The following is a 20,635-nucleotide window of genomic DNA, read 5'->3' as shown; positions in this document are numbered from 1 at the left end:
GTGTGCTACTCTTAGCTTTTGATGTGAAGATGCAGTTGTTAAAGAGGCAGTTGTCAGGGTGGTTAATTACTGGAATAAATTGCCTAGGGAGGTTGTGGAATCTCCATACTTGGAGATATGTAAGAGCAGGTTAGATAGACATCTATCAGGGATGGTCCAGACCCTGGAAGTGGATTATAATATAGCTGTCTATTGCAGGGCTCATTCCACCTTCTTCTGAAGAAGCTGGAGCTGTCCACTGGACACTAGGTTAGATGGACAACAAATCTGATCCAATCTGGCACTGCCTTTTTCCTATTGATGTAAAAATACAGGACTATGTTTTTGCTGATCTTTCCTGAATTCTAGAAAGTCTCTAAACTTGTACCGAGAACAGAAAGATGTCACACGATATATCACCTGCTCCCCTGTTCTTTTTCCTTTCAGGAAGAAAAACACAAATCTCCTCGGACTTGCCCAATACATGATGTCAGCTGCCAATGACACCAAATTCAACTCTGCAATGTTCCTTTTCACTGGGATACCTGAGCAGGAATACCTCCATCTCTGGATCTCTATCCTCTTCAGCTTAATATATGTTATTTCTATAGGAGGAAATGCAGTCATTCTGTTCATTATAAAAACAGATCCAAGCCTCCATGAGCCCATGTACATTTTCCTTTCCATGTTGGCCCTCACAGACTTTGGCTTATCGATAGCCACCATACCGACGATACTGGGCATATACTTGTTTAAGTCTGAAGAGATCAGCCGTAATGCTTGTTTTTCCCAGCTGTTCTTCATCCACTCCCTTTCATACATTGAGTCCTCCGTGCTCTTGTTGATGGCCTTTGATCGCTTTGTTGCAATTTGCTACCCGCTGAGATACGCTTCTATCTTAACTCCACCGAGAATAGCCAAGATGGGGCTGGTGTTTGTGCTAAGATCTGTGTCCCTAAATTTCCCACTTCCCTTTCTTCTGACACGGTTCCAATACTGTTGAGCCAATGTCCTCTCCCATTCCTACTGCCTGCACCAGGAGGTCATGAAGTTGGCTTGTTCGGACATCACAGTCAATAGCATCTATGGCCTGTCTATTAAACTCTTATCAGTGGGGTTGGACTCTGTGTTCATCTTCCTCTCCTATGTGCTGATCCTCAAAACTGTGCTGAGCATCGCATCCCAGGCGGAGTGCCTCAGGGCTCTGAACACCTGCGTCTCCCACCTCTGCGCCGTCCTGCTCTTCTACGTACCAGAGATTGGCCTATCTGTGATACACAGATTTGGGAAGGGCTCTTCTCCCCTGCTTCAGATTATTTTGGGCTACGTCTACTTGCTGGTCCCGTCCCTGATGAATCCGATCGTGTACAGTGTAAAAAGCAAACACCTTCGTGCAAGGATAACCAGGGCATTCATCAAGTGAAAGTGCAGTTCATCATCCATTTTCATGTCTGGAAACACAGGGGATCATCACGTGGTTACAGCACTGGTGACAGGCATGAAAAACACAGGCCTGTTCCATCCTGAAGGAACAGAACTCCACTCTGGTGCTGACAGAGAGCTAAAGGAAAGGGGCTGTTGAGGGAAGACAGAGCATGGGGGTAAAGAGGCCAAGCCAGGCAACAGAATTTATAAAGTGACTGTGTTCCTGGAGAACAAGGGCCTCTGTGGGATGTTGGCCTGTAAGGAGCAGTATCAGGGGCTGCTTCCATCTTAAAATTCCTGTTGTTACAGTCAATAAAGACAAAGGATGTGGCTGTTTCTCATGGGACCTGAGCTTTCACTGTCCTGTCTCTGGTTAAGCATCCACAGGCCCTGAAAAAAGCTGCAGAGCTGTTCTGCAGTCACAGTCCTGGCCATTCCTGAGCATGCTGGGTGCTGTGTGACCCATGAGCCCTGCACTAGTTGAGAACAGAGGCTATTCAAGGGACACAGACACCCACCCTTCCCCCACGTCCTCCGCCAGGGGCTTGTGACTGAGTCGTGTCAGAGACGTGATTCATGCAGGACTCCCAGGGGAAGCCAGTCAGGCAACTCCCAACCTGCTGGGCCCACTCCCCACGAGGCAGGGCAGAGCTGTGTGTGTGTGACAGAGGGTCTGACACACAGGAGTCCTGGCCAAAGACTCAGGCCCACATTCCTTCCTACTCCCGTCCATTTTTTGTTTTACTTCTGTGGAAATGGTCCTTAATTCCCCCTCAGAGGCACCGCCAGACATGCTCCGAGCCCAGCCCATTCGGTGTAGGGTGACCACTTTACTCAAAGGGTAAAAATGAGACTCATGCAGGCAGGTCATCCTCTGTGTGACCCCACTCGTACCGCTCGTATTGTGTGTTCAGACCCCGCCCTCTGCTCCTCCTCCTCCTGCAAGGCCCCACCCCGTGCCTCATCTCTTCAGACAAGGCCACACCCCCTCCTCCTCAGTATCAAAGGCTCCACCCCTGTCGACAGGCCAGGAGGCAGAGCAGGGTCACCGTGAAAGCTGCCTCGGGAGCTACAGCCACTCTAAGGTGTGCCAGAGCCTCTACCTCCCCCCGAGAAGAGAGAAGCCCCCAGCCTGTGTTACCATCCAGGAGATTCAGCCCTGGGATGGTGGAGAGTCTGGGGCACTCCACAGCAGCCTAGGCTTCCCAAGCAACTTTTGCCATGTCCCGGCTCTAGCCTGGCTAGGGTGCAGCATGTTGGGGGAAGTGGGGGAGTAGGGGACAGGGTTTGTGGGAAGAGATGTTTGCAGGGAGTGAGGCCGCAGGGGAAAAGGAGAAGTAAGGGTGTGGCAAGCCTGCACCAATGCTGACTCCAGAAAGCAGAACTCCCAAGTAAAGTTTCAGGATGGAGGGTAGCAGTGCCTGTGTTTTGGAGATATGATGGATGGGAGAGTCACTAATCTTTTCTTAACCTCCCACTGTACAGTGACTAAAGGGTTAAACCCAGAACACTGGGGTATGCAGGAGGTGTCGGCAGGGAGCCAGAAGAGCCAATGGGAAGAGAGTGAAAGATTTGTAAAATGAAACAAGTTTTCCCTGCTTCGGTTTCCTTTGTGGGAGTGCTGAAAGAGGAGCTGGGAGAGGAATGGGCTGAGCAGGAATAAGGCCTGGATTTTTCCTTCCAAGGGGTTTTGCATTGGGCTGGTGCCCGTGTACCACCCACGGTCAGGGAGTTTGTGACCTTGGGGAGTTTTTTAAATGGAAGCTTTTTAGCAGGATATTTTGAAGGTCTTTTGTGGGCCCCCACGTTCTGCACTTGAAGCGGGGAACAGTCGTGAGAAGAGGAGACTGAATTAACGAGACCCCACAAAAGGGGCTCTTGTTTCAAGTATCCCAGGGTGAGGATAAGTCTTCGCAAGGACCTTAGGGTATGTCTACACTACCCTCCTAGTTCGAACTAGGAGGGTAATGTAGGCATACCGCACTTGCAAATGAAGCCTGGGATTTGAATTTCCCGGGCTTCATTTGCATAAGCGGGGCGCCGCCATTTTTAAAACCCCGCTGGTTCGAACCCCGTGCAGCGCGGCTACACGGGGCATGAACTAGGTAGTTCGAACTAGGCTTCCTAGTTCGAACTACCATTACTCCTTGTGGAATGAGGAGTAATGGTAGTTCAAACTAGGAAGCCTAGTTCGAACTACCTAGTTCGTGCCCCGTGTAGCCGCACTGCACGGGGTTCGAACCAGCGGGATTTTAAAAATGGCGGTGCCCCGCTTATGCAACTGAAGCCCGGGAAATTCAAATCCCGGGCTTCATTTGCAAGTGCGGTATGCCTACATTACCCCGCTAGTTCGAACTAGCGGGGTAGTGTAGACATACCCTTTGAGAGAAGGTCCGGGCACCGGGAGAGCTACCTTGGGTTCCTTTGTGGCATTCTAGGGTGTCAAATTTCCCCATCGACTTGGCTGGAGCACTCTTGGCTGGAGCACTCTGTTCAGCCCACAAGTTGCTTCAAACTCCACTGAGCCAGGGGGGAGATCAGGCCAGTGAAGCACAGCAGAGAATCCAGCCAGGCCTGTCACTGCTCAGACGGCCAGAAGGCTGGTCCTGTGAGGTCTGGTCACTGCTCTGTGACTCAAGATGGCTGGTTTTTATTCCTTTGGTGTGTGTGCCCATTGGCAAGCCACTGGCTGTCTCTGAGCTTCTGCCGAAGTGGCTAATAGCCTCGCCATGGGTAAGAGAAGTGGTGGAAAGATAAATACATAGAAGGTATCCAAGTGCTCTGGGACCCTAAGGTCAGGGCTGCGTCAGGGTTCCACAGAACAGCACCTCAGACATTCGTTTGTAAGCAACCTCTTACCACAGGCACCTGTGATGCTGGTCAGGGATTTCCGAGGGGAATGTTGGAGTGTCTCTGGGGCTTTGGGAGTTTCAGCAAAGACACTGGACCAGTGTTTGCAGGCGAAGGAGGCTGGGTGGGTTTTAGTGAAAAGCAATACAGCAAAAATCTCACCTTAGAAATCTGGTTGGCAGAGAGCAGGCTGGGGGCAGAGGTCAGCTTCACACCTGGAACAGGGACATGGCAGAGCCCAATAGCCCCAGGCTCATGCAAGTTCCATGAAGTGCTGCTTCCGCAAGAAGGGGGTCAATGGATGGGAAGATGACCTTGGAGATACAGGGGACTAGGTTGGGTCATAAGAGCTCCTTGGTGTCCTAAAGGAAAGTAAATGGGCCAGTTCTGTTTCTTTGCCTCTAGAGCAAAAGGAACCTCTCGAGAGTGGGGCTACCTCCAGGATAAATAGCTACCCTCTGTCTTTTAAATGTGCTCGTTATTTCAAAATATTTTTGAAATAACCGTTGCACTATTTCAGTATCCCTGTAGCCATCATTCCACAAGCGTCAAGGGATGTGTCAAAATAGTGCGTTATTTCGAAATTTGGCTCTGTGTCAATGCACCAAATTTTGAAAGAAGCTATTTTGAAATACAGTCAAAATAAAACATGCAATTTCATTTGACAGTCGCTAGGTTTTGTGTTATAAAAAGGAGCAAATAGCTCTTCCTTTCTTACTTTATTTATGCCATTCATAGTTTTATAGTTCACTACCATATATCCACTTAATCCTCTCTTTTCAAACCTGAAAAGGCCCAGTCTTATTAATCCCTCTTCATATGGCAGCCGTTCCATATTCCAAATGATTTTTCATAAGCTTTTCTGAAACTCTTCTCATTCCAAAATAAATTTGAGATGAAGAGATCCTATCTGAAAGCAGTACTCACAATGTGGGCATACCACGGATTTCTATAAAGGCAATATGATTTTTCTGATTTATGAGCTATACCTTTCTTAATGAGTCTCAGTATTCTGTTCACTGGTTTGAGTGTTGCTGCACATTAAATGCATATTTCCAGAAAACTATCCACAACGATTCCAAGATCTCTCTCTCGAGTGGTAACAGAGAATTTAGACTCCATCACTTTATATGTGTAGTTGGGCTTATGTTTTTCAGCATGCATTACTTTGTATTCAAGAACATTGTATTTCATCAGCCATTGTATTGCTCTTTGCAATCTGCATGGGATTTAGCTACTTTCACTAGTTTTTCATTATCTGCAAAATTTTCCTACTTGCTATTTAGCCTCCTTTCCTGATCATTTATGAGTATATGGAACAGCACTGGAATAGAACCATACGTACAGGGCTGACAAGCCCGGATTCCAGGAATGGAGCCTGCAGCAGGGCGGGTGCTGCAAGCCAGTTGTTTAGCATCATCCCCCCATTCCCTGGATTTGGCCTCCTGCCATTTGCCATTGGCTGTGTCAAGGTTAAAGCTGGTGCACACGAAGCCAAGCAGCTGAGGTTCCCTGATGGCCAAGTGGCCCCAAGGGAAGGTACAAACATGCTGCATAAAGGCAGTTGCCGCCCCATCTGAACACACACTGCCTGCTGCCCGTGCAACCTCTCCGGTGATTCCTTGTGCTTTAGGGTGAAGACCACTGGTGCCAGCGACTCCCTTCTAGCAAGAACTGGGTACGATGGCAGGTGTCACTGTCTGTAACATGCCAAGTGCGGGGTGAAGGCTGCAGGCTGTTTGCATTGGCAACTGTTCTGTGCAGCGGCAGAGGACTCAGTGGGGCTGTGGCGGTGACTCGGTGATGGGATGGAGGGCAGGCTTAGGAACCCTCCATTACCTGTGCCAGTGCTCCATTGTGGGCTGTTGAAGCTACTCAGATATGAGGCTGAAACTGAGCTGAGTTTAAATCCCTGGTGCCTCAAGTCAGGATTTCTCAGGGATGCAGAAGAGCCAGCTTCATGGACTTGTGCATGTCCAGTTTTTCTGAATAGTCCTTGGTCTGTTCTTTGGCTACTGAGGGCTGCTCCCCTCTCCTCTCTCGTGTGCAGCTCAGCACTGCAGCCTGGGAGCTGACCTCATCTGAGTTTCAGCAAAGACTACAGCTGATGTGCATGAAAAGGGAGAAGGATAGCTTGGTGGTCTGAGCATTGGCTGCTAAACCCGGGCAGTGATGAGCCCAATGCTTGGATGGGCCACTTAGGGATCTGGGGCAAATCTGTGAGGGATGGTATGTAGTCCTGCTGTGAACACAGGGGAGTGGACTTAACGATCTCCCAAGGTACCTTCTAGTTCTATGAGATTAGAGATTTCTTCATAAGGGTAGTATAATAGTGCTGTTACAGATCACCTCAAATACAAGCATGTCTGAAGTCAGCTGAACATTCAGCTAGATATTGGTGCACACAACGGCTGCATCTAGACTGGCAAGATTTTGCACAATATCTTGCTGCCTGTCTACGCTGGCCGCGAGTACTTGCGGAAGAACACTGACTTTGTACGGTACAAAATCAGTGGTTCTTGTGCAAATACTCAGTTGCTCCCGCTCAGGGATAAGCCCTCTTGCGCAAGTATTCTTCTGCAAGAGGGCCAGTGTAGACAGCCAAGTTAATGTCTTGCTCAAGAAAGCCCGATGGCTAAAATGGCCATTGGAGCTTTCTTGCACAAGAGAGCGTCTACACTGGCACGGATGCTTTTGCGCAAAAGATGCCTTTTGCGCAAAAGCATCTGTGCCAGTGTAGACGCTCTCTTGTGCAAATACTTTTAATAGCTACTTATAACCTGCCAGACTATGTCTACACTGCCCTCTAAACTCAAAAAAAGGAGAGAAGTAATTTGTGCTATGCACATTGCATAGTTTATTTCAAAACAGGCTACAGTAAAACCTGTGTTATCAGGCACACTTGCTTATCTAAAAATTCCAGTTATCTGAGGGTCCCATCAACCTAGGAAAAACCAATGGACAATAATAATAAAACTCAAGTTTTTTATACTGGTAGTTTTGTAGTGTGAGGCAGTTGGTCTCACATTTCTATTTTGAGTTAAAGATGATTAGTACTTCTGAAATAAAAAATTGTGAAGCCAATCATGGTAAACCAAGCCAGGCATGTGTGCCTGAAGCTGTGACAGTATTGTGGCTGGGGTCAATGCTGGTTAACAAAATCTTCTGATTAACAGAGAGCAGGATAACAAAACTTTCACTGGATTTTGAAATTTGGTCTGTCTACACAGTGCCGAAACTTGAAATAAAGTGCTAGTTTGAGACATCCTTGAACCCTTGCCGAAATAGTGCACCCGTTATTTCAAAAATGGGTGGCTTGTGAAAATGTGGCTATTTTGTGAGCAGGGGACCTCCCCAGGCTGTCCTTACCTGCAGACACCACTCCTGCAGCTCCTATTGGTCAATAATGAAGAACCATGGCCAGTAGAAGCTGTGGGGTCAGTGCCTATAGGTGGGGCGCAGCACAAGGCACCATGGCTGTACATGATAGCTGCTGTCAGGAGTGGTAGAGGGTCAGGACAGGAGTAAGTAGTAAGGATACGTCTGGTATCCTGAAATCACTTTGATGTGTAGACATCCTCCCCCCTCTCCCCCGGCAGTGATAGACACTTGTATGTGGAAAGGATGCAGGAGAGAGAGAAGCCTGTAAGATGAATGAGTTCTCTGAAGTCAGTCAATGATGACCAGCAAAGCCCATTAGCTGCTCTTGTAGGGATCCTTGGGGGTCACCAGGAGCATTGGGTAAGGGATAGATAAGAGGTTTCTCTTCTAATTTACACATGTGGATCTGGAGTGATGTGTTTGCAGCAATGATATTTAATTCAAAACTCAGACCTGAGAATTTATCCCCTGTGGGACAAAGAGGCAGTGGCATGATTTGGACTCCCAGGAGTAGAGACATTTTTAAAAATGGATATATAACGAGGGGATGAAACCTAGTTATAAATAATTTGCATGCAGAGCAGATCCCTATAGAGACCGTTTTCACCATGCATCGGCCACAGGCTTACACACCTATCATAATACAAGGGGCCATACTCCGAAGTGGACAGCCAGAAAGAGCATCCAGGGAAAGATCAAAACTGTCAAATCACAAAGTGGTTAAGGGGACTGTGGAACTCCCAGCCACAAGGGGTCAATGAGGCCACATACTTAGCAGGATCCAGAAAGGGACTGGATGTTCATATGCAGGGTTGCAGAACCTCAGGGTCAGGGGCCAGATGCAGCTCCCGGATTACCTGGATCCACCCCCAAGGCTGAGCATCAGGGAGCCCATGCTGGTGTTCCAGCCCCCCCCCATAGGGCTAGAACACACAAAATCTACTAGCCTGCCCCCGCAGGCTCTGGAAAGCTGGCTAGACTGTCAGGCCCAATGGGTAGTGATCAACAGCTCGATGTCAGGTTGGCGATCAGTTTCTAGCAGAGTGCCCCAAGGATTGGTTCTGGGACCGGTTTTGTTTAACATCTTTCTTAATGACCTGGATGAGGGGATGGATTGCACCCTCAGCAAGTTTGCAGATGACACTAAGCTAGGGGGAGATGTAGATACACTGGAGGGCAGGGACAGGGTTCCTAGTTACCTGGACAGATTAGAGGATTGGGCTGAAAGAAATCTGATGAGGTTCAACAAGGACAAGTGTAGAGTCCAACACCTGGGATGGAAGAATCCCAAGCGTTGTTATAGGCTGGGGACCGAATGGCTAAGTAGCAGTTCAGCAGAAAAGGACCTGGGGGTAACAGTGGATGAGAAGCTGAGTATGAGTCAACAGTGTGCCCTTGTAGCCAAGAAGTCTAATGGCATATTAGGTTGCATTAGGAGGAGCATTGACAACACATTCAGAGAAGTGATTATTCCCCTTTATTCGGCTCTGGTGAGGCCACATCTGGAGTATTGTGTCAAGTTCTGGGGCCCCCACCATAGAAAGGATGTGGACACATTGGAGAGGGTTCAGCAGAGAGCGACCAAAATGATGAGGAGGCTGGAGTACATGATCTACAAGGAGAGACTGAGGGATTTGGGTTTGCTTTGTCTGCAGAAGGGAAGAGTGAGGGGGGATTTGATAGCAGCCTTCAACTTCCTGAAGGGAGATTCCAAAGAGGATGGAGAAAGGATGTTCACAATAGTGATGGATGGCAGAACAAGGAGCAATGGTCTCAAGTTACAGTGGGAGAGGTCCAGGTTGGATATTAGGAAAATCTATTTCCCTAGGAGGGTGGGGAAGCACTGGAATGAGTTACCTAGGGAGGTGATGGAATCTCCATCCTTAGAGGTGTTCAAGTCTCGACCTGACAAAGCTCTGGCTGGTTGATTTTGTTGGGATTGGTCCTGCCTTGGGCAGAGGGCTGGACTTGATGACTCCTGAGGTCTCTTCCGGCTCTACGATTCTATGGTGTTCAAGAGGCATGTAAGGAGTTTCTTTCTGCTTCTCAGTCAGGGACTTCTAACTTTGCTTCTCACTTGTGTTCACTTGCCCCACCCTGCCCTCAAGTTTTCTGAGTCAGTGGCCCCCAACCCCAAAAAATCTTTCACACCCCTGTTAATACAGATAACAAGAAAACCCAATTACAGTAGTGCGAAGTTTCCTTTAAAGTCTTGGAAGGGCTCTAGAACTTCCTGATTTATGCCTCAAATTGTGTCTCACTATTGGGTGCCCAAGTATAAAGTTCCCTGAGAGCAGTATGTCTGAGTGTTGCCTGTTGCAGGGCTTCTTTCACCTGCCTCAGCATTATGGGAAACTGGGCACTGGCTACTGTGGTAGATGGACTGCAGGTCTGATCCAAGCTGGCAGTGCCTGTCTTGGTACCTATGGTGGAAAACCAAGGCCATGTTTTTCTGATTTTCCTTCAACTCCTGGGAGTCTCTAGATTTGCACCATGTCTCATCTGGATTCCTGCTTTTTTCCTTTCAGGAATGAAATCTGGAAATTCCCTGGACCTCTCGGGTACATTATGTTGGCTACCAATGACACCAAATCCCATTCTGCAGTTTTTCTTCTCACCGGAATACCCCGGCAGGAAAATGTGCATCTCTGGATCTCTCTCCCCTTTGGCTTAATGTATCTGATTTCCCTAGTAGGCAATTCATTCCTTCTGTTCATTATAAAAACAGACCCAACCCTCCATGAGCCCATGTACATTTTCCTTTCCATGTTGGCCCTTACGGACCTTGGCTTATCGATAACCACCATGCCAACAATCCTGGGCATGTACCTGTTTAATTCTAATGAGATCAGCCTCGATGCCTGTTTTGCCCAGGTCTTTTTCATCCACACACTTTCATTAACTGAATCCTCTATACTGCTACTGATGGCTTTTGATCGCTTTGTTGCCATCTGCAACCCACTGAGATATGCTTCCATCTTAACTCCACCGAGAATAGCCAAGATGGGGCTGGTATGTGTGCTGAGATCGGTGGCCCTAATATTCCCAGTCCCTTTTCTCCTGAAACGATTCCCATACTGTCGAGTCAACGTCCTCTCCCACTCCTACTGCCTGTATCAGGAGGTCATGAAGTTGGCTTGTGCGGACATCACCATCAACAGTATCTATGGTTTCTCTGTAAAACTCTTAACAGTGGGATTGGATGCTCTGCTCATCTTCCTCTCATATGTGATGATCCTCAAAACAGTGCTGAGCATCGTGTCCCACACGGAGAGCCGCAGGGTCCTGAACACCTGCGTCTCCCATCTCTGTGCCCTCTTGCTCTTCTACATACCTGAGATTGGTTTGTCTGTGATACACAGATTCGGGAGTAGCTCTTCTCACTTGCTTCAGGTTCTCTTTGGATATGTCTACCTACTCATCCCACCCCTGATGAACCCAATCGTGTACAGTGTGAAAAGCAAACACCTGCGTGCAAGGGTCATCAGGGTGTTCATCAAATGAAGAGTCAATTCAGCATCTGGCTTCATCATTGGTGACATGGGAGATGAAAATTACTGGGCATGGCTACCTAACGTGCCCTGGACCCTTCCCTCTGAGACAAGATGAGCTACTCATCCCCACTCTACATGGAGAGCTTCTGGCAGGGTCTAATGCTTAGAACCATGGGAGAGGGGCTGTCCCCACTCACATGTGAGACAGGGCGGGGCACTGGGGAAAGAGATTGAGGTAAACAGAAAATCCAATTACAGTAGCAAGGGTTTTTTTTTTTTTAGAGACTGGAAAGAGCTCTAACCTTCCTGATTAACACCACATAATATGTCTAACCAGTGCATGTCGGGGAAAAGGTAATGCTTAAAAGAAGTACACAGGATCTTTCTCAGGGACATAAGGCGACACGCCACATTTATTGACAATATAACAAAGTAGCATATGAATTTTTACACACACACACATACACACATACATCTGGCTGATGGAATAGTTAACAGTCTGTTGCTCAGCCCAACCTATTGGCCAGATAGGATAGGTGTGAGGAAGGAGCCGGGTTTATGTCAGTCCGGACAGATGCCTCTCCTGGTCTTGATCTTAGCAGGACAGAACCCGAAGAATCATACAAGCCATCCCTTTATAGGACTTTCTTTCCATGCAACTCTATGTTGGGGAGATTCCTGAATCTGCACCATCCTTTGTGGGTGATGAATCTGAGGAACTGTCCCGGATTGAAGTGTCATTAGAGGAGGTTTTGGAACAAATAGAAAAACTTAATGTTAACAAATCTCCGGGACCGGATGGCAATCATCCAAGGGTTCTAAAAGAACTTAAATGGGAAATTGCTGAGCTATTATCTGTGGTTTGTAACCTATCCTTTAAATCGGCTTCCGTACCTAATGACTGGAAGGTAGCCAACGTGACACCAATTTTTAAAAAGGGCTCTAGAGGCGATCCTGGCAATTACAGACCGGTAATTCTAACTTCAGTACTGGGCAAATTAGTCGAAACAATAGTAAAGAATAAAATTGTGAAGCATGTAGAAGAACATAATTTGTTGGACAAAAGTCAACATGGTTTTTGTAAAGGGAAATCCTGTCTTACTAATCTATTAGAGTTCTTTGAAGGGGTTAACAAACATGCGGACAAGGGGGATCCAGTAGATATAGTATACTTGGATTTTCAGAAAGCCTTTGACAAGGTTCCTCACCAAAGGCTCTTGTGTAAATTACATGGCCATGGGATAAGAGGGAAGGTCCTTTCTTGGATTGAGAACTGGCTAAAAGACAGGAAACAAAGGGTAGGAATAAATGGTAAATTTTCAGATTGGAGAGGGGTAACTAGTGGTGTACCCCAAGGGTCAGTCCTGGGACCAATCCTTTTCAACTTATTCATAAATGATCTGGAGAAAGGGGTAAGCAGTGAGGTAGTAAAGTTTGCAGATGATACCAAACTGTTTAGGATAGTCAAGACAGAAGCAGACTGTGAGGGACTCCAAGAAGATCTCACCAAACTGAGTGATTGGGCAACAAAATGGCAAATGAAATTTAATGTGGATAAGTGTAAAGTAATGCACATCGGGAAAAATAACCCCAACTATACGTACAGTATGATGGGGGCTAATTTGGCTACGACAAATCAGGAAAGAGATCTTGGAATTATTGTGGACAGTTCCCTGAAAACTTCCACACAGTGTGCAGCGGCGGTCAAAAAGGCATATAGGATGCTAGGAATTATTAGGAAAGGGATAGAAAATAAGACCCAGAACATCTTACTGCCCCTGTATAAAACTATGGTACGCCCACATCTTGAATACTGTGTACAGATGTGGTCTCCTCACCTCAAAAAAGATATTTTGGCCTTGGAAAGGATTCAGAAAAGGGCAACTAAAATGATTAGGGGTTTGGAACGGGTCCCATATGAGGAGAGGCTAAAGAGACTGGGACTTTTCAGTTTAGAAAAGAGGAGACTGAGGGGGGATATGATAGAGGTCTATAAAATCATGAGTGGTGTGGAGAGGGCTGATAAAGAAAAGTTATTTATTAGTTCCCATAATAGAAGAACTAGAGGTCACCAAATGAAATTAATGGGTAGCAGGTTTAAAACTAATAAAAGGAAGTTCTTCTTCACACAGCGTGTTGTCAACCTGTGGAACTCCTTGCCAGAGGAGGCGGTGAAGGCTAGGACTATAATAGAGTTTAAAGAGAAGCTGGATAAATTCATGGAGGTTAGGTCCATAAAAGGCTATTAGCCAGGGGATAAAATGGTGTCATTGGCCTCTGTTTGTCAGAGGCTGGAGAGGGATGGCAGGAAACAAATTGCTTGATCATTGTCTTCGGTCAACCCTCTCTGGGGCACCTGGTGCTGGCCACTGTCGGTAGACAGGATACTGGGCTAGATGGACCTTTGGTCTGACCCAGTACGGCCGTTCTTATGTTCTTATGCATTTTGCCTCATCAGGACTTAGTCATTTAGCATCACAATCAATCTTCCTAGGACATGTGCTTATTGGGAAGAAGTTGTTCTCCCAGTCATCTGATATAAGTATACTGACGACCCCTCGGGGGGTGTTGTCTTTCCGGTGAAAGTTGTGATTGGTTCCCTATCAAGGAGTGCTTGCCGCTAGCTTCAGGTTTCGTCAGCTTGCCCGGGAAGTCTGTGTCTTCGGTGTGCTTTGATTATTATTTGGTGCTTCTGAGTCTCCAGCCCCTCCTCTGACCGTTTACACATGCAGTGGCCTTCACACTTCTCTCTTCTAAAATATTCTCTCTCTCATTCACAGAAACAATACATACAGGCTGTGTCTAGACTGGCAAGTTTTTCCACAAAATCATCTGCTTTTGCAGAAAAACTTGCCAGCTGTTTACACTGGCCGCTTGAATTTCCGGAAAAGCACTGACGATCTCATGTAAGATCATCAGTGCTTTTCCAGAAATACAATGCTGCTCCCGTTTGGGCAAAAGTCTTTTTCCAAAAGACTTTTGCACAAAAGGGCCAGTGTAAACAGCACAGTACTGTTTTCCGCAAAAAAGCCCCAATCGCGAAAATGGCGATCGGGGCTTTTTTGCGGAAAACTGCATCTAGATTGGCCACGGACGCTTTTCCGCAAAAAGAGCTTTGCGGAAAAGCATCCTGCCAATCTAGATGCGCTTTTCTGAAAATGCTTTTAACGGAAAACTTTTCCGTTAAAAGCATTTTCAGAAAATCATGCCAGTGTAGACATAGCCTTACAGAATTGCAGCATGGAACAAAGGGCTACTTCTAAGTCACTTTAAGATACTAACATCAAACAGAGCTGCAGCTAAGTTAAAAAAGCTGCTTGTCTGAGGCCTACATCTTGTATTTAAGTTTAATCCAAACTTTTGCTATAACATACATTTATTACAACTGACTTATTAGTTTCAAAATTCCATCCAGTGCTACAAAAATATCCCTAGGAACAGGTTATCTCAAAGCTGCCTATTGCGGGGCTTCTTCCACCATCCTCTGCAACATGAAACTGGCCACTGGCTACTGGGCTAGATGCACTTGGGGGTCTGGATCCAGTCTGGCAGTGCCCCTCTTCCTGTCCCTAGGGTGTGGGTCCTCCACGAGGGTTCACAATCTATTTGGAGATGGACATGGGAATCTTTAGAGAGAAAAGAATAAACCTTCCTGGGCATGGGTTTGTTCCTGTACCCTCGAGAAGTCTTCTTTAAAATACAGCCAGCTCTCCTGGACTCCTTTCTCCCTCATATTAGCCTCGGGGGAAGGGAGATGGCTGAGTAGGGGCACAGAGGCACACAAAAATAGAGGGCAGGACAGATGGGGATTAAGGATGTGGATGCCTGATGGGTGGTGGAGGGAAATGTATAGGCAGGGCTGATTTGCCTGACTGAATGAGAGAGGATGGGGTCTGAATGGGATTAACTTCCTAACAGTCCCTCTCCCAAGAAAATCTGTTCCATTCTTTCCCACCCATGCCCAGCAACCTTCCAAGTTCACACCAGACACCTTTTCAGGAATTTCTTCCTTGTCCCTCAGCTCTTCCATTACCCCTGACTCCCCCAAGCCTTTGCATTACAGGAAATATGGTTCTGTACCATCACTTGCATGAATGACTACTCCAAATTCTGCATTTATATATCTAGTCAGGAATCATTTTGTCCAAAATATTTTCTGAATCCTTTTGATTGTCTGTGTTATTACAGAAATACTTGCTGACAGGTCATTTGAAATAATCGAGCAAACATAATTGAAATGAGTGTGATTTCATACTGTTTTTGACAGATAAAATATGTAGAATTTTGGATAATTTGAAAATATTCTGTGCAAAATTCTTAAATGTTTGGTTCAGAATGTCCCCAGGAGTAAATTTGAATTGGAGCTGAGCTGGAAAACAGGCTGCAGTAAGATGAGGGCCTAAAATATAAGCCACAGGCCTGGTATGAGACCTGAGGCCTGGCCAACAAAAGTCAAGACTTGCTAATATAAATCAAAGTGAAGCCGTGAGCAACAGGCAGGTGCTAGTAACAGGCCGGAAGCGCATTCCAGAGGGATGGTAACAACACTTCATTAAGAAATGTCTTGGTACCGGCACACTCTTCACAGATAACAGGGATATGCTGACTTAGGCTCTGGACCAAGTGTAAAATGACACCATGATGAATAGAGATGTTTTGATCGAACCACTAGGTGCAAGGTAATGGGTGGTATCTAGCTAACCACGTATATCAGGAGTGATAAGTTGTTTGTATCTGTGTATAAAGATGTGTCTTGGAGAGGCTGTCTTTGCCCAGCCTGTGGGGCAGTGGAATCTTCCACTGACTGTGCTGAGTCCATTGTAATGAGCATAGATCTGTTAGTCCGACTGTAGACATCTGATCCAGGGAAGCTAGCACCTGGTTTTGTTTACTCTAATCCTGGACAGGTGCCTTCAATCCTTGTCTAATTGTGAGGTCTTTGGGGGCTCCGTCAGAGTCTGCTGCACCTGCACAGAGCCAGCACAATGCACAGGGTGAGCACACCCACAAACACAGCTGAACGGTTATCATCACTGGACATACCAGTTAGCACACCACACGGGTGACTTCTGACCACACATGGTAACCCCCCCACCACGAAAAATATTGACCCAAATTAAATTGTTTCCTTATTATCCTTATTTTGGGGTGAATTTTCACAGAAAACAGATCATTTTTTTCTGAAAGTTCAGCTGCTAGGATGCTGCTCAGATCCCCAGAAAAATTGGATGCTTTCCACCTGCCTCTCCCTTGAAACGTAAATAAAGGTAGCACTGACTGAATCTATTGCAGCACTCTGCTGCCGATAGAGCTAACCGGCTTGCTTACCTATATATAGATGCATTGGAGAGGGTCCAGCAGAGGGCAACCAAAATGATGAGGGGGCTGGAGCGCATGACCTATGAGGAGAGACTGAGGGATTTGGGTTTGTTTAGACTGCAGAAGAGAAGAGTGAGGGGGGATTTGATAGCAGCCTTCAACTTCCTGAAGGGAGGTTCCAAAGAAGATGGAGAAAGGCTGTTCTCCATACTGACGGATGGCAGAACAAGATGCAATGGTCTCAAGTTACTGTGGGGATACTTTAGGTTGGATATTAGGAAAATCTGTTTCACTAGGAGAGTGGTGAAGTATTGGAATCGGTTATCTAGGGAGGGGGTGAAATCTTCATCCCTAGAGGTTTTTAAGTCTCGGCTTGACAAAGCCCTGGCTGGGATGATTTCATTGGGATTGGTCCTGCCTTGGGCAGGGGGCTTGACTTGCTGACCTCCTGAGGTCTCTTCTAGCTCTATGATTCTATGAATATCACTTTTCTTATGCATTTCCATAGCCTCATGGGTTTAATTCTTAGTTTTATTAGAAAAGGTTTTAGTAGATGTTTATTCAAGTAGTTTGGCTGTAATATAAGGAACTTACAGGCCATATTCTGTCTGTTGTGCTAAGGCAGGGTTAGCATATATATGTCTGGGACTTTTCACCGAGATAGCAAAGTTGGCTCATGTGTATGTGGGACCTTTCACCAAGGTAGACAACAATGGATACGGTCCATATGTGATGGGTTAAAGTAGGTCAGGAGAGGGAATTTCCTAAGTTTACACCCTGTTAAACGTTACAGGCACACCACAACTTGGAAAGAATAAAATTAATCAGTTAGGACGGGACTAAAAATGTGATAGTGAACCACCAAAGGGCCATGGTAGCCAATTGATGTATAAGATAATAAGTTGAGATCAATGATATACTAGCCAACAGAAAAATGAGACTCCAGCTTTACAAAGGTGAGGAAACACAACTCACAAAAAGGGGGGAATCCCTTATTGAACATGCACCATACAGAACAGCGTTGGCAATAACGTACTATAAAAGTGACACCACAGCTTAGGAGCAGTAGGAGATGGAGATGCAGTCCCTGGGAGGTGCCAGGACGATGGTCACTGATGATGGTGGTGACGGTGATGAGGAAGATGATGGTTGGCATTTCCGGTTTCTGTACAAGGGATGGCAAGAGTGTATGGAATTGCAGACGTGCATTCGGTAGCGTCTATTTTATTAAGCTGGGATGTTTGCGCCAGTGCTAAATGTATTACTAAACTATATTAAAAAGAGTTGCTGTAGTATGAGTGTTGCAGCTGGGCACATCGGGGCTCCCAACTACAGAATCATTTCAATAACACCAGGCCTAATCTGGGGACAAGGACCTGTCAACCCACAAAGTGATAAGTGGGGATTCTTAAATAATCTACATCATTAATTCAAAATCTAAAGAGCAGGCAACAACTCTGGAGAAGGAAATATTTACAAATCCTGCCCAGTCCATAGCTGGGGTATTGGGCTCATCAGCCATTCTATCCAGCCTTCCCATTTCTCTTCAGGTCCCTCCTCATTGCCTCTCCAGCAGATGCTGTGGCAGTGGCTGCTGTGAGAGGCCTTGGTAGAGCATCTCTGATGAATTTCTGATAGCAGGGGGCTGGAGAGGGTCCTGAGGCAGCTGCGGAGGCCCAGAGATTGTGGGTGGCTGGGCCTGGCTACCAGTGGATCACTGAGACCTTTGCCTAACTTTGGGGATCATTGGGTCCAGAGACACGCTCTTTATTCATCTGGGAGAATTGTGAGATAGGATGATCACAGAATGATAGAATACTAGGACTGGAAGGGACCTCAAGAGGTCATCAAGTCCAGTCTCCTGCCCTCACGGCAGGATCAAGCACTGTCTAGACCATCCCTGATAGACATTTATCTAATGTACTCTTAAATATCTCCAGAGATGGGGATTCCACAACCTCCCTGGGCAATTTATTCCACTGTTTGACCACCCTGACAGGTAGGAACTTTTTCCTAATGTCCAACCTAAACCTCCCTTGCTGCAGTTTAAGCCCATTGCTACTTGTTCTGTCCTCAGAAGCCAAGTTGAACACGTTTTCTCCCTCCTCCTTATGACACCCTTTTAGATACCTGAAAACTGCTATCATGTCCCCCCTCAATCTGCTAGTTTCTAAACTAAAATAGAGAGGGACATGTCATTTAATATAGTCCTCTGCGGCTCCAGGCAGGAATAAGTATTATATAGACCACCCCCGACAGGTGTTTGTCCTAACCTGGTGATTCTCCAGGTGATTCTACAACATACCTCGGCAATTGATTCTAGTGCTTAGATGCCTAGGTGATGGTTAGCAAGTTTATCCCCTACTGGAATGATCCAAGGGAAATGTCTCTCTGCAGGGCCTGGTGGCATCTCCCTTCTCAGGCCTGCACTCTGGGTTTGTATTGCAGCAAGATCACTTGGCAGCCCCTGCGATAGCCATGTGACCAATCAGACTCATCAGAAAAGGGCTGACAAGCTCGGATTCCAGGAACAGAGCCTGCAGCAGGGGTGGTGCTGCAAACCAATTGTTTAGCATCTCCACCGGTTCCGTAGGATTTGGCCTCCTGCCGTTTGCCGTTGCCTGTGTTGGGGTTAAAGCTGGTGCACAGGAAGCCAAGCAGCTGAGGTTCCCTGATGGCCAAGTGGCCCCATGGGAAGATACAAACATGCTGCATAAAGGCAGTTGCCTCCCTAGCTGAACACACACTGCCTGCTGCCCGTGCAACCTCTCCGGTGACTCCTTGTCCCTGAAGGAGAAGACCTCTGGTGCCAGCGGCTCCCTTCTTGCAGGAACTGGGTACGTTGGCAGGTTTCACTGTCTGTAACATGCCAAGTGCAGGGCGAAGGCTGCAGGCTGTTTGCATTGTCAGATGTTCTGTGCAGCGGCAGAGGACTCACCTGGGCTGCCAAGGTGATTCAGTGACAGAGCTGGAGAGCAGGAAGAATGAGGGAGTTTGGGAACACTCCCCTCCATCTGCCCATGCTCTGCAGTGGGTTATTCACAGAAATCTCACATTCTAAGTGTGCTCAGCGTGTTACCACTCTCACCCCCACCCAATACCCCAGAAAGTCTCATTCCCAGAGGGGCTGTGTGCTCTGTACCTGACCCTGCCAGGGGCTGAGTGAGAGGTGATAACATGGAATTTTAGTGACTCCTTCCCATCTGGCCTCAGATGGATGGAATGCTTGAAATTTAATCAGCAAATACATTTTCAAAGGTTTGATTCTCTGGCTTGATTGTGAGGGCAGGAACTCAGAGCTGCATTGCTCTGTGGTAACAGGTCCAACAGGTAACATGTTCCTGACTGGCTGGGGGCCCCAGCACATCTGCCCTGTAAACACCCATAGAGATACAGGGCCACTGGCATCTCTGCCCATCCGTGGTCTCCAAGTGCCACACGTCAGGCCTTGGAACGGGCCCTCTCATAGGATGGAATCCCAGAGTCCTCCCACCTTCAGACTGGACTCTGGTCTGCCATGCATTGTGGGTCGACTGTGCTTGACCAGCAGGTCCGACTGGGTTCAGCCCCTGGGGTTCTTCCCTCTGGGAGGCTGTGGCTAGTGGTGAGACAGGTGACCAGCTGGCCCTTCTAGAACCTAAGTACCATTCAATCTGAGCAGCAGGAGTACAACTTAACATGGGAGGTTTTCAAACTGTCTGTACATGTCTGACCCAAGGCCCTTCCACTGTGCCCTTCCAGAGGTGTTGATGCCTGTCAGTCTGAAGAGCTTCTCAGCAACAGCTGCTCCACCTCTGGACAGGCTCCCAGCACTGGCAGAACAAGCTGGGTGATGTGACTGGAGCCCGGAAACAGGCTCTTCCCAGCTTTTAGGTCTGGTCTGGTCTTCAAACACCCTGAAGTGCTCATGGAGCGATGGATTTTCTAGGGCTGCTGCTTTCCTTCCTGCTTGTTTCCCAGAAGCCAGCTCTTAAAATAGAAGAGCCAGACTGGTTTCACCCCACACAGCTAGAATGTAGACATCCCAGTGGCTAACCCATTACCCCTCGTCAGTAAGCATTGCGTGAAGTGGGTTTAACTCACACATTCATTGAGGCAGTTCAATGCCATGTCTGTCCCAATGGCATCCCGGGGGGCAACATATTTTATGAAAACAGGACATTGGCATTCAAAGAGAGACAGAGAGG

General features: G+C 47.1%; 1 protein-coding gene and 1 pseudogene across 1 annotated transcript; both read left to right on the top strand.

The window, feature by feature from the left end:
• The first annotated feature begins 463 nt into the window (after window positions 1-463).
• LOC102443942 (olfactory receptor 51G2-like) lies at window positions 464-1,402 on the top strand (annotated as a pseudogene).
• Window positions 1,403-10,203: 8,801 nt separating this feature from the next.
• Window positions 10,204-11,139, top strand: LOC102443704 (olfactory receptor 51G2-like). Its single transcript, XM_006113136.2, has one exon. It carries the CDS (start codon window positions 10,204-10,206, stop codon window positions 11,137-11,139), a length of 936 nt encoding a protein of 311 aa, XP_006113198.2.
• The last annotated feature ends 9,496 nt before the right edge of the window (window positions 11,140-20,635 follow it).

Source organism: Pelodiscus sinensis, chromosome 1 (assembly GCF_049634645.1).
Source record: "Pelodiscus sinensis isolate JC-2024 chromosome 1, ASM4963464v1, whole genome shotgun sequence".
In the NCBI taxonomy this organism is placed as follows: domain Eukaryota; kingdom Metazoa; phylum Chordata; order Testudines; family Trionychidae; genus Pelodiscus; species Pelodiscus sinensis.
Note: the sequence above shows the minus strand (reverse complement) of the source record. Positions and strands in the feature narration are given on the sequence as shown.

What these genes read in the sequence shown, in the direction of transcription:
- LOC102443704 (XM_006113136.2), top strand. Translation starts at nt 10,204, where the DNA reads ATGTTGGCTACCAATGACACCAAATCCCATTCTGCAGTTTTTCTTCTC.